General features: G+C 38.9%; 1 protein-coding gene across 3 annotated transcripts in view; it reads left to right on the forward strand.

The window, feature by feature from the left end:
* Nucleotides 1–14,664, forward strand: part of RAB3C (RAB3C, member RAS oncogene family) — a 152,507-nt gene that overhangs the window by 107,390 nt on the left and 30,453 nt on the right. The window contains exon 5 of one of the 3 annotated variants that reach the window (XM_002187873.7): nt 6,302–14,095. The exons of the other annotated variants lie outside the window; for them this stretch is intronic. Coding sequence (XP_002187909.1) covers nt 6,302–6,489 — 188 coding nt within the window. The 3' untranslated portion in view covers nt 6,490–14,095. Of the gene's footprint in view, nt 1–6,301; nt 14,096–14,664 lie in introns of those variants that run through there. 3 annotated transcript variants of the gene reach the window in all.

Here is a 14,664-nt window from a genome sequence, read left to right on the forward strand (position 1 = left end):
TAATCTACCTAAGGATTAGCCTAAGGATTAGCAGGTAGAGGTATGCACAGACCTTTGAATAACGTCTGAATAACTGCACAGGGAAAGGGTAGCTGCATATGGAATTTGACATACAGTTTTTCCATTTATTTGGGCTTTTTTACTGTGCCTGCTAATTAGATACCTCAATGTTTAGGTGTAATTTGCTTTCTCAGGTTCTTCTTATGCTTTGCCATCCAGGATCAACCATGTCTGGGGGCATTCATCGTGTCTAAACATGCCCTAGGTTGCACTTGCCTGTTTTCTAAATTTATCCTGGCATGCTCTTTCTCCTAGAGGCCAACATCCAAGGTCAGAAAACAAAATGAAACACGCCCTTTCTGGGTGAGCTCTCACCTTCTCTTCTGAAAGGGGGAGCAGAAACCGAGCCTCACACCATATTCAGGGAACCTGCAAAGGCCTCTGGATATTATGTGTGTCATAGTCAGCAGTGCCTGTGAGTTCAGTGCCCCTCCACAGCTTGTCACTCAAAGAGATAGTAATTTTACCCCTCAGGTGTAACTACATACCTTTAACCATATTTTCTCTTCTTATTTGGGTGACTTTTTCTTTTTTTATTATTTTTTATTCTTTCTCCTTTCCTTTCCTTTCCTTTCCTTTCCTTTCCTTTCCTTTCCTTTCCTTTCCTTTCCTTTCCTTTCCTTTCCTTTCCTTTCCTTTCCTTTCCTTTCCTTTCCTTTCCTTTCCTTTCCTTTCCTTTCCTTTCCTTTCCTTTCCTTTCCTTTCCTTTCCTTTCCTTTCCTTTCCTTTCCTTTCCTTTCCTTTCCTTTCCTTTCCTTTCCTTTCCTTCCCTTCCCTTCCCTTCCCTTCCCTTCCCTTCCCTTCCCTTCCCTTCCCTTCCCTTCCCTTCCCTTCCCTTCCCTTCCCTTCCCTTCCCTTCCCTTCCCTTCCCTTCCCTTCCCTTCCCTTCCCTTCCCTTCCCTTCCCTTCCCTTCCCTTCCCTTCCCTTCCCTTCCCTTCCCTTCCCTTCCCTTCCCTTCCCTTCCCTTCCCTTCCCTTCCCTTCCCTTCCCTTCCCTTCCCTTCCCTTCCCTTCCCTTCCCTTCCCTTCCCTTCCCTTCCCTTCCCTTCCCTTCCCTTCCCTTCCCTTCCCTTCCCTTCCCTTCCCTTCCCTTCCCTTCCCTTCCCTTCCCTTCCCTTCCCTTCCCTTCCCTTCCCTTCCCTTCCCTTCCCTTCCCTTCCCTTCCCTTCCCTTCCCTTCCCTTCCCTTCCCTTCCCTTCCCTTCCCTTCCCTTCCCTTCCCTTCCCTTCCCTTCCCTTCCCTTCCCTTCCCTTCCCTTCCCTTCCCTTCCCTTCCCTTCCCTTCCCTTCCCTTCCCTTCCCTTCCCTTCCCTTCCCTTCCCTTCCCTTCCCTTCCCTTCCCTTCCCTTCCCTTCCCTTCCCTTCCCTTCCCTTCCCTTCCCTTCCCTTCCCTTCCCTTCCCTTCCCTTCCCTTCCCTTCCCTTCCCTTCCCTTCCCTTCCCTTCCCTTCCCTTCCCTTCCCTTCCCTTCCCTTCCCTTCCCTTCCCTTCCCTTCCCTTCCCTTCCCTTCCCTTCCCTTCCCTTCCCTTCCCTTCCCTTCCCTTCCCTTCCCTTCCCTTCCCTTCCCTTCCCTTCCCTTCCCTTCCCTTCCCTTCCCTTCCCCCCTCTTCTTCTGAATCCTTCCAGGGCTGGGGCACAAGGCAGCAGTTCCTCAGCATCAGGGCTGGGGTGCACCTTCACCTGCCAGGGGTATGAGCCCTGCAGGGTAAAAAGTACATTAGGCATCTGTGGATGTGCTGTGCTAGGCAGCTGTGAGTTTAGGCACTGAAGTGAAGAGACATTTTTAGTGCTGTAATTTTGGCATGTAAATCAGGAACCAAGTGGGAACTGACACCTCAGCACACAGTTTGCTAGAGCAGCAAGTTCTGTTTTGCCTCTGTGGCTGACTGGAGACTGTGGTGCACAAGGCAGGGTCACCCACAGCTTAGAGAACATGGACAGATGGCTGAATCTAAATTTGCATTAAAAATTAAAATAATTGGGTTGTGCTGCAATATGCCAGTTCAAACTTCCATCCTTCACTGTTTTTTAGCTGTTTTTAATGGGCAAATGTTAGTTCCAGGGGAAAGAGACAGACTGACAGCACTGACAAATGCATCTTCTGTTTGGCTACACCCCAGACAGGATATTGGCAGAGCAATTACAGGCTCCTGTCCCCAGGATGTTCTTTTACTGAGAGGAAAGCCAACCTGCTGTTGCTTTCACATACTGGGATATGCATTACAGCAAAGTTATTTAATAACAATGAGGAGCAAGGGTTTACTCAGCCCATGTCTTCTGTAAACACACACAAAAAATCTTTGCCAGAACTCTAATTTATTACCCAAATGCCTTAATTTAAAAGGTATCTGGAAATGACAATCAAAATCAATACAACTGGAATTTATATTAAAGTTTCTCTTCCAAAAGACTGGAAAATGAGATGTTAGCTAGAGTATGACCAGTAACAGTTCCTTGGGTCTCCTCATTCTGCCACAGCTGACAGTCCCCCTTTAGCTTTGTTGTTGATAAATTTAGCCACCCTAAAGACTGGATACATACCTTAGCATTTCTATTAATAATGTTTATCTTCCTTTTAATTCCCTATCTTGAATGGTGATAAAGCACCGCTCTTCACTGAGATATATTAGCAGAGTCCTGTTCTGAGGCTCAGTGCTGTTTTCATAATTTTCTGATCATAGTCCAGCACTTGGGCTTGTTAGCACAGCAGAGATTCTATCCTATTGATCTAGAGAGTAAAGCACAGCAAACCAGAACTGCTGCCATAACCAGATAGTTGCTGATGTAGGAGATACTTTGAAGAACAGCAGTGGTCTCCAGCTACTTTCAGCCCAGTTTCCTAGGAGAGATGACCTTTGCGGTCATGCCATGTATGTCCTTTCTCTCTTTGACTAAAAAATATTGACAGTTCTGAGGAAGTGGACATCTGAGCAGAGGCGAAAGGTCTTGTAGTTGCCTTGACTGACAGCCTGTAATGTGAATCCAAAACTTATTAGATACTATTCATATCAGACAAGAAGGTAAGTGCCTGCCAGTGCCCCCTCAGAACTACCCACAGGATGCAATTTTAAAAAAATAAGGCCTTATTAACTCCTCTCCTTTATATACAAAGATATTGTTAAATTATTAATTCCAATGACTTCCTGAAGGTTGCCTTTACATCCTGCTCTTACCGAGGGAGCAGCTTGCTGCAGCCATTTCTTGCTGTGATGTTGTAGTCTCCTATTACTCCTCACAGTTCTGGATTGAACAAGATACTGACAAAAGCAGCACTAAGGACCACAGCTCAAGCTTGTCTTCATGAAAGTTAAAAAGGATAGTTTTTGAGGGAACATGTCCTTGTGGACATCTGTAAAACATAACATCGAGGTGATAAATTGAACACTCTTTATTGCAGAAAAACACTCTGAAGCCAAAATGCCTCCTGCTTAACTTTTGAAACATCAGCATAGATCTTGTCTGTATTGTCTGTGGAAATGTTCTTAAAATTTGCTGTCTAGTCTGTGCTCTTGATGTCATGTTTTCTCAGGAAGATGAGAGGGTGCAGAATGTTCTTCTGTTTGCATATGACTCTGCTTTCTGGGCTTTTTTATTTCCTGTGTTTTGAAAGCAGACATAAACAAGTGTTAATGAGCAGTTATGAAGGAACCTCTACAGAGCCAGCACACATGTGAGGCGGAGAGCGTACAAAGTCAGTAATTCTGGCTGTGTATATGATTCAGGAAAACCATCTAAATGTTCTGTGTGCATTGTAGATCACCAGGTGAACAACAGAAACATCCAGTGCCCTATCTAGCTCTGCTGCTGTAGTTCTTTGTAGGAGCCGCCAAGACCTTGCGAGCTTTCTTTTGAGTCAGTAGTAGGGAAAGAGGGATTCTCTGTGACTCTTTTTTTTTTCCTTTTCTGCTTTTCTCTATCTAGTTCTCTTACCTAGATAACATATCTGTTATTTCATGGTCATCTGATATGCTCATCTTTATAACTGTAAAAACTGTTCTCTTCCTAAATGTTCTTTAGATTCAGTGTTCTTCCTATCATCTTCAAAGCTTTGGTGCACCATTCCCTCATTGTTACTCAACCCTTCTGCCCTATGATTCTGTATGTTCCTCTGTGGAACAGCTGCTTTCCTCCTCCTTCCTGTGGAGAAGACACTAAGTTGTGGAAGATTCTTGACTGCATTGCTGGACTAGAGCTGCATCTGGTTTTCAACACAGCTTACTGAAATTGTAGAGGATCTTACTTTCCCCAGGCAGCTCTCAAATGATCTGAACAGCTTTCTCCTGCATGGAGCTCTGCAGGAGGGCCAAAGCCACCAGCTTTGTACAGATGGTACACTGCCTTTCCTCATTTTTCTTCTAGTTTAGAGCAAAGGAAATGTACGAGCAAAGCTAAACTAAAGCAATATCTTATAGATTAAAACTATATCCGTGTATGTAATTTTTGTAAAAGGTCTTTTATTATTCACAGTTTTCTTGCTTTACAGAGAAATGTGGAATGGAAAAGTTTTTATGAGAATGTATTCCCTGATGAGCTTACCGTTACACTTCTTCCTGATGCTAACAGAAGTCTTTTGACCAAATAAAACCCTGTACAATATTTGTAGCTTTTGTTACCTAATCTGCCTACGAACACTGCTTATCTCCTATACCTTTAAACATTTTAGTACTTCATGGCACTTCAGTCCAGCACCTTACATAAATTAAAAATACAAAAAGAATTCAGAGCAGAGTCGGAGTTTGCTTATTACTTCTTGCTGGGTTATCATGTCAAGATAAATATAATTATCTGTAGTAATTCTATGGTAGAATTCAAATTGCAAAAGCTGCATGGACAACACTTTTAGGACTGAATGTGTAGATTACATTATCTTTAGATGACATACTGAATACATATTACTAATGTGACCAAAGTACTTGCATTTAAATTTCATATGGCCTATCAAAACAGAATAAAACAAAACATTAAAAAAATCAAACCAAATCACCAGACCCACAAAGATTTGTTTTCTGTCCTGCCAGAAATTTCAAGTAATTGAAATTTTCTGACAGGGATTTTTCTTATGCTTAAAGACAGTGGTAAGTGCACATTAATATTCAGATTTAATCAGAAGAAATCAAAATAGTTACACAAAGGGTAAGCCAGACTGTGCAAAGGCTTCCGTAAAGCTACCAGTGAATCAGATATTCTATAAACCACTTCAATATAGAACCCATAGGTAGTGAAAGACAGGAATGGAAGAAAGTTGTGAATTATAAGGGAATGGGCGAGCAATGTCCTAACTTGGGAAGAATGTGGGAAAAGTCCTAGAAAACAATAAATTAAAGAACACAAATGCTTTGCAAAGGAAACAAGCATGTGGGAAGACTCAGCACTGGCAGCATATTTCTAGTTTGCAGGCGGACTACCAAGCTCTAAACCTGGCCTAGAGAAATGAGGCACATGTGGGAGGTCAGATGTGGTACAAATGGGGGCAGAGAAGAGAACTTAGGAAAACTGTCTCTGGAGGGCTTAGAACAGCTGTATCTGCTCTATAAAAACTTCCAGTGTCCCTTAAGAGCTAAGGATAGCTCTAGTTTTTGCCTTTAGGCTAATCATTTGGAATGAATAGGTGAAAAGTCCTTCTGCACAAATTAATTTAAATGTTTTCTTCATTACATGCATTTCTGTTTGGGTTTTTTATTTTTCCTTTTTTTATTTGTTCTGTTTGTGGAGTTGGGGATCTCTTTGGTCCCATAGATTCACATCTAACTTTAGTTACTACCAAATTACAAAAGTATTTTATTGTCTTGCTTGGTTTTTGCCTGTACTTTTCCAAGTGTTACTTTGTATTTTGGCACCACCTTAATAACACAATGGAGACGGCTGTTTCCAACTGAATAATGCTCAGAGTAACATAATAGTTAGAGATGGAGCAGCAGATTACTTGTTCCCAATGGCTGTACATATAAGGTTTTCCTAAAATAATTTTGTGAAACAGGTATCAAGTTTTAGATTAAACTGTGCTAAAGTAGAATTTTTCTAAGGGAATATGTTTGGAGTGGTCCTGACTTCATCCAGCCTTGTATAAAGCCAGTAGCACTAGTGTACTTACTCTGATTGTGTTACAATTTTAACTGCTCTTCTTTCACATGTGTGCTCTCACGTGTTTCCTTTCTGAGTGTCTCTTGCTCAAGAGAAGTTTGTACGTTTATTTGAGATACCGGAATATGCCTAGAATATAAACGTGTTCTTTATTTTCTTAGGATTTGAATTTTTTGAAACAAGTGCCAAGGAAAACATTAATGTCAAGCAGACATTTGAGCGGCTTGTGGATATCATCTGTGACAAAATGTCAGAAAGTCTGGAGATGAATCCCACCATTGCTGCCAGCAACCAGAACACACAGCTAAAGGACACCCCTCCTCCACAGCAGTCCAACTGCAGCTGCTAATGCAGCTATCAGCAAAGGCAGCTCCAGTGTGTTCTATTGCCAACAGAGTATTTATGAATGGTTTATATGCCTTTATTTATACTGTCTTATTAATTTATTTGGGAGAACAGTCTTGTTTTACATCAGCTGTTTGACTGTGCATATGGGGATAGACCAGTTTTTAGTCTGAAAGGATGATCCATATTTAGAACCTGGCTTTTGCATGCAGCGTGTATATTAATTTCTATTTTCTTTTTACTGTTTTATGTCACACTTCAGCTGGTGCCATGTCCTCAGACCATGTTTGCCTATAATTGTCTCTTGCTTCATCAGTTTCAAGTTATATAGTTGAATTGTTAGGGTAGTGGTCAGGATGTTTTGACTTAGCTTCCTGATGCCACTTGTATATTTTCCTGACTGAAAATGAATTTAGAAGTATTATTGTAGTGAGCAAATCCCTCATTCTGTCAGGTCACTTGTATTAGGGACACTTCCTGGAGCACATTGCCTTGGAAAATCCACACTCACTATGTTACACATCCTGTCTGACTGAAAACTGCAGAAATCAGAAGAAAGTTAGGTCCTGGACCTAAAGCCATCAAAATTTACAACTGTTCATCAACAATTTCCAACTGGATGTGTATATACATTCCAGAGTCTCAGAGATATTAGGTACTTCATCCTGTTTGGACAACTAGAGTACTTTTAGATAGGAGCTGCATGTCTAATTAATAATTTTCTGAAACTGGACTTAATTTCTCATTCCATCATTATGGAGATCCCAGTCTTACCTACCCCTGTAGAAGGCTAGTTAGCTCTTTCTATGTTTGCCTGCATGAGAAATTAACCACACAGTCCTATATTATGTTTGACAGAGCCAAATCCATTGTGTTTGGTTGTTCATAGCCAAAAGCTGCCTTGTCACATTGCTGTCAAACCTGCATGCTTCAGTTTTCAGAAATTTCATCTCCCATTCAGTCACTGAGACAGCTACCTGCACAGTGTCTATAAATGTCTTCATTTTACTCAGACCTATTGGAGAAATGCTGATGGTGTCAGTGAACTGAAGTTTGACCTGATTTATTTTCCCATTTATTTTGGCAAGAGATTTAGGATTTTTAAACTTTAGGAGAAATAAAACTGTCAACATTTCTAATCTTAGGCTGAATACATTGAAAATATCAGCAAAAAAAACATGAAGATAGTTGAATAAAGTACACAAATTCTTTTATGGTAAAGTGTTAAAATAGTTATATTTTACAGTTTTTACTCCTCTAGTAATTGGTGGAAGTTTCTTAAATCAGTGTCCTGAAGTACTTTGTACAACTGCTTTACTTGCATCATAGTGACTTTTTTTTACCTGAACAGCATAACTGAAGAAGCCCTGATTATTTTATTTTTCCAATTAGATATAATTTAAGACAAGGCTGAAATTTTGTAAACTGTCAGCAATGGGAAAAATTTGAAAAATAAAATAAAAGGAAGTAACACATAATATATTGAATGACGCACAACTACAAAGAAATCCTTCTTTACAGTTTATGTTTTTGACAGTAACTTATGTAACTCCTGATACACACTAAGAGAAAATGGCCTCCTTTTAAAAATTGATTAAATAAGCTAAATACACTTTGACACAATAAAAGTTGCTTCCAAACAAGCACATAGACACATGTAAAGAGGATATACCAGGAGGGTTCTAACTGGGCTGCCTAGGTTAAATTAATCAATGCTGTCTTCATTCTGGGTCTTTAAACTATGTCTGTCTTGTAAGTTAGTTTATTTAAGTAGTTTTCCCCCTAGTATACATGGAGAGTAATTTACCTCCATGAAGGGAAAGCACCTCCATTTTAGAGTGGAGAACCAGCCAGGAGGAAGAGATATGTGCTATCCAAACCATGTTCTTTTCTCTTTCTAGGGTGTTTTTTTTCCCCTCCCCATTTAAGACAGCGTGTTGCTTAGTATGCTGAGAGATTTTCACTACTACATTTTCACCCCATAGGTGTCAGCTGATTGGAAAAAACAGAAGTGGTACAAAGCTGAGCAAGTTTCATTTGAGATGTCTGCTGGGCAGTTTTCCATGTGTTTCTTGTTATGTCAGCAAATCCAGGTCAAGAAGAAGAAGCAGGAAAACCTTGAGATAGAGTTCAGCTTCAGCTCTCAAGTTCTTTAGACAAATATTAGGTTGTATTATTAGTCTGAGCCATATGAGGCAAGGAGGGGAGAGACATAATCACATTGTCAAGGATCTTGGGCATATCCTGAATGATGCAGCTTGGCAAAAACTGCAAGAATTCTTCCAGATTTGCTCTGAGATGTTTGATGTGAAATTGTCATATCCTATGCACAGTGAAATAGGGAAAAAAGACTTCAAGGTGTCCCTTGCTGCAGTCACACTTTGCTTGTGTTCCATTGCAATGAATTTAAGACCCTCTCTGCCTGGTTATTACTATTTAGACTTGGTGGTAGAAATACATTATTAGCATATATCTTTTTCAACAAATTGAGTGGTAGATAAAAAGTTATTTACTTAAATGGGATTAATTAATTTCTTTTCATTTTGCATCAGAAATCTAAGAAGAAGAGTAACTGTAAAGTCTAAAGAGAGCCCCTGCTTCAATTTTTTGAGGCAACTAACTTGCTAGGCCTCCACACATATTTGGCCTTCTGCATGAGATGGGGTGGCTGGAGCAAGCAGCTGTCAGAATGGTGTTGCTCCTTAGAGTGCTAAATGCATGTTAAAAGGAAAAAGCTTATCTGAAATACAGCAGCAGAGAATGAGTCTGTATCTAAAATCTTCTCAACTAGCACTCAGATGTTGTCATGGAGTTCAGAGTTAGATTAATTTTGTAAATGTTCAAATAAAATATTTGGCACTTTTCAAGATAAGACTAAAACCCTAGGAAAGCCACTCGACCCTCTCAGTTGACACTGTTTTGAGTAGAAGGTTGGAAAGGATGACCTGCTGTTGTCCCATCAAACAAAATTTATCCTATCCTTACTTTTACTGAAATTGAAAATATGTGGAAGTTCAAGCAGAATTTTTCTTTTCAAACTGGGTTACCTACTGTCGGAAAAGTAGGCTTTGATATTCCATCACAGGTTGGCTTTTGCAGTCACATGCTTCATGGCAATATTGAGTTTTCTCCTATAAAGTTGGTCACATTTAGATCATGAGCATCATGATCTCAGTACCTCTCTCGACTAGAACTTGCCTTTTGTAGAGAAACAGTAAGGACAGAAAAGCTTTTGAGTAGTAACTTACCAAGCATTCCTCAAATATTCCAAGAATTCTGAGGGGACTAGCAGTGTTAGAATTTTCATTATATGTAAAATTGTTCCTTGGTCGCCTATGGGATAGATTATCCAACAGCAGCCTGTGTCAATGTGGTTCAGTTCCTCTTGACTTATAGGATAGAACTGCATTTTTCTTAAATTCAGGCAGGCTGAACATTTTTGAAGAACCTGTCACAACTTGATCAAGGGCCTAAATTTAAACAATGCTTTGTTCTTCACATATATCTAGTAGTCACTGATTATGAGTTCCTGGAGGAGACAAGCAGCTTTTGGTTATATCCCTGATCTATCCAGTGGAGTGGCACAATTCCTTCAAGTACCAGGCTACAAAGCACTATATTTTGTGATGGAAGAGGGGAGGGCTCAGATGAAAACTGGGATAGCAGAAACAAAACTACTTTCGGCCTCATCACAAATATTAGTGAAAAAGTTCTTGCACACCTTGCATTAATTTGTTGTACTTTCAACATAGAAATAAGACTGAATGTCACAACAAATAATTGGTCCAGCCATAGATACCTAATACTACACAATCCTTTTTCCGAGTTATGATCTAGACTAAAGTTTATAGCAGCAGGGTAATCCTGTGCATGGGCCATGCACCAGCCTTATCATGCTCTAACAATGTGCTGCTTTCTGTACCTTCAAGCTACTGGTCAGAAAATACCTTGGGAGCACCCAGGAACATGGGGATTGACTGGTTCCTGTGGTGCCTCTGGCACCAAACTGCCAAAAAGCTAGCCAGCCCTACTGGGTTGAACATTCAGATGCATTTTTTGATTCTTTTAAGAGTTCATGTTCACAAGTTACAAGTGCAACTGACTTAATTCTGTGTCTGTTATTTTTGGCAGTGGTGGTTAGTTTACTTAGACTTGTTCATTTGGTGTTTTAAATAAATATGAACTAGCCTAATTTTCTGTCAAAAAATACTCTTTCTGAACAGCTATGTAAGTGACTGTTAACTGGAATTGTTTGTTCCTTTGTGCTTATACTTAATGCAGCGCCTAGAGAAATTACCTGAGCAACTATATCTATGTGGCCTTTTCCAGAGCACCAGTCTGAAAGATTAATTTTTTTCCCAGTCTGCTCAGCTCAGCTGTACCATCTTAATCTTATTTATTTTAGGAATGAAGTGCTATTTCAGGATGCACAAAATTTGCTGGAGTTTAATCCCAGCTTTGAGAATGCATTAAATTTACCATTTTTAGGGAAAAAAAGAAACAAAAAATTCTACAGTTGGTTGTTATGCATCTATTTCTTCAGAGCAGACAAATGATGTTGCAATTGTATTCCAAGAGAAATCCCTTTACAAATTCCACCTCTCCAAAGCTACTGTCTTCTATATTTGTTTTTAGAGAAGTAAGTTTTATTATTTACATTTTTACAGGCATTAATTAAATTTCAGTTCTGATAGATCGATTCCTTCTTGGACTGTTTCATATAGACTCACAATGTATGAGCCTAGTTGTTCTTTAGCGTGACAGATTTAGCAATGTGAGATCATGAGTTTGAAGCCTCATAGATGCATCTTCAGGGGGTTTAGCAATATATCTTCACCTATACCAACAGGTAAATAAGTTATGTTAATTTGCACCATTGATCCATACATTCTGACTCCAGATTCTCCAAGGCTGCTCACTTGTCCTGTCTCATTTAAAAAGGCAACATATTTCAATTATTTGAATGAACTCTACCAGTTTTATTTAGGGGTAAATGTAGCTCACCTTTGCCAATTAAGCTTTTGTTTTTGTTTTTGGTTTTGGTTTTTTTGTTTGTTTTTTGCTTTTTTTGTTTATCCATGGGTGTTCAGTGAAGAATTTGTGGCTACACACATATTATATGCACATATATACAGCAGTAGATCTTTGATACTCATTCATATATTCAATGCTATTTTTCCCAAATTTATCCTTAAATTGTCATTACTGCTGGAAATGAAATGTGTTACCATTTGAAGACCATAGGCTTATTAACCATGGTTGCAGCAGAGGTAGATGGCTTGTCATCTGTACGATAAGGTACTTGTTATCTGATCTGGGAGGGAAGCAAAAGTCCTGATTTTCCCACAACTTCACGTTCACATATAAAACACAAATATGAAAGTTAGATAGACATTGTTTACCACTTCTGGTGATAAATTTCCTCAAGTAATTCTGACATGTACCTGCAACTAGTGATATATGAAATGTTTGTGCTGTAACTCCTGTTTGGTATTTTGTCAGTAATGTCAGATGTGTTGTGACTCAGTTGGACCATCACAATGTGTAACCTATATCCTAGCATTCGTGTATTTCAAATGTCTTACATGTTGCATGAAAAAAATGTTATAAAAATAGATATTTTTTCTATTTTTGAATACCTCAAGACTGAGGAATCATGGGCCAATAAGTGCAATATTTAATTATTTACTCAGTGTATATAAACTTGTGTGAAAAGGAGAAGCATCATGTATGTGTGATAACCTGTTGATGATGACTATGTGGCTTAAGATTTTTAGTAAACGTACACGTCTTGTAGAAATATTATATAGTAAACACTTTACCAGTGTAGTGTAAGAATATTCTTAAGTAACTTAAGCTATTTTTCATATATGAGACTATGGTTACAGATATTTGTATGTTTATAGCAAGTGCATGTCAATTTTACTTTTAGAGTTCTGAGTATCCTTTTTTGAGAATTGTCATGTTACACCAACACTAGTGGGACAGGCCTTCTGTCAGAAAATGCTTTACACCATTTATAAACTGTCTGACTATATTTTTTAAAGCACGTTCTCTAGAAGCATTAAAAGAACCTCTTGGAGCTCAGCATTTATGGTGAGTTAATTATTTATTCTTAAAGAATCAGTTACATGCTCTGTCTGCCTCTTTTGCATAATATCATGTGGACGTGTTTTCTTTAATCTGATACAGTTAACTCATAATACTTACCTGAAATAATAAATAGGGGTACCAAATATTCTCGCAGATGACTTGGCAGACTGGTTGGTGCCCTGGTTTAACATGTTTGCAAACAGCTTCAAGGTCACAGTCAGCAGCAGAGCATAGTTGACCTAATTGGTCAACACCCTTGGGTATATTTGGGACCTGAAACCCTGAATCACTGATCTGCCATGGGCTCCCAGCTGTGCCCATAGAGCCTGCAGAAAAGCTCGTTCTGTTAATTTTTGCTAAATCTCCAGCTTCAAAGGCATGTGTCATCTGCATTAGGAATTTACTAAACAGACACAGGCCACTGAATCTGGGCCATGCAGAAGAGCTGGGGAATTGGTTTTGCCAGGCAATTTTCCTATAAACTGTATATTCATTAGTGCCATGCTAAAAGGTACATAAGTAGATTTTTAATTTTATTTGATGCATTTTCGTGAAAATTTATGAGGTTGAATAAGTTATGGTTTTTTGTTGCCTTGTTTTGTTTTTTTTTTTTAATTTGTTTGATCTGGAAAATAATGAAATTCTAAGGCCTAATGGAAACCGGTATCATGGGTTTCCTTTCTGATGTCATCAAATACATTCTCTGAGAAAGCAAAGCAGCCAAATTGCATTAAGTAGCACATGATAGTACTTGCAATGACCTGAAAAGTCCTTAAAAACCGTTTTTTGTACCTAATGCCATTAAAACTTCTGCAAAATTACATAGACCAGAGTGAAATGAAAATGTATGTAGATAGAAATTTGGTATTGCTTAATAGAAGAAGGAAATTCTTATCATCGTTGTTGCTGAGCAACAAAGTAAGAGTCAGAATATGAGGTGCCACTAAAATGTAAATGTACTGCCTGCTACAGGACTCCCTAAACTTTTTATTGTTAAGTGACCTGACAGTTCAAGGGCTGGCAGATAATTTTACCTAGCTTTTTTATAATTCCTCACAGACATGTGATTACATGCACGAAAATAAATGCTTTCCTTGATAACATGAAGCTGTTCTGGTTCTCTCAAACCAACGTGTTTGCTGAACTGTTTTTGAAGAAAAATTGAAGTACATGTTTAGGATACCTTTGTGAGGGGGTGAGACTCAATCTGTGCCTTCTCCCCCGACTCTTACTGCAATATAGCTACTGTGGTTTTAAAAAATAGGTTAGCTAAAATGCTGCTGGGTGATAAATTTTGTGAATTTTCTCCATAAATCCATGGAAGCTCATCTGAATGTTCAGTACAAGTTTTATCCACATGGAGAGTTTAATTCTGTTCTGATGTAGCAACCATGTGTATTCCATTGGATATTCTTTTTGTGTGTGACTTCTGTATACCAAGTGGATTTTGTTTGTTTAATTTTTTTGCTGAAAGTTTTTTTCTTTTTGCAGTTACAATAAATATTTAAGAGACTATATTCATGAATATCTCAATTGTGGTGACATGGTCTTACACCCCACCCCTCTCCCTCCATTTATTTCCTTTTACTTACTAAAACTGGAAAAGAATAACTACATTTTTTACTAAATTATCAACCAGGATACCACATCTGCAGTAATTCATTTCACTGTAGCTCTGTACGATTTCCACAGAATTATCTGGGAACTTTGCCCTAATAGTCTGAAAGATAAACATTTGTTAGACATTTCCCTATCAAAAGCACACCGCCTCTAAGGTGACTCTTCAAAATAGGGCAATGTTTTTTCTTTTGATTTTTTCACTGTCTTAACAGTATATGTGCTTTTTGGACCCTGTTATTACTTGATCACGTAATCTTAGTTCAAATGCACCATCTCAGTTGTGGTGGGTGGTTATTTCACACAAATTATGATGCATCACTGTCCAGTTTTTGCTTTTTCCAACACTTACACACACACTTGTTCTAGTTTGAACCCTGCTGTGACTCCTGAATTTATTTTCCCTCCACATAAATCCTAATCTTCAATCAATTTATTAATCAGGTTGCACCATCCCCTGTCCCCCTCA

This window comes from Taeniopygia guttata, chromosome Z, assembly GCF_048771995.1.
Source record: "Taeniopygia guttata chromosome Z, bTaeGut7.mat, whole genome shotgun sequence".
Classification (NCBI taxonomy): domain Eukaryota; kingdom Metazoa; phylum Chordata; class Aves; order Passeriformes; family Estrildidae; genus Taeniopygia; species Taeniopygia guttata.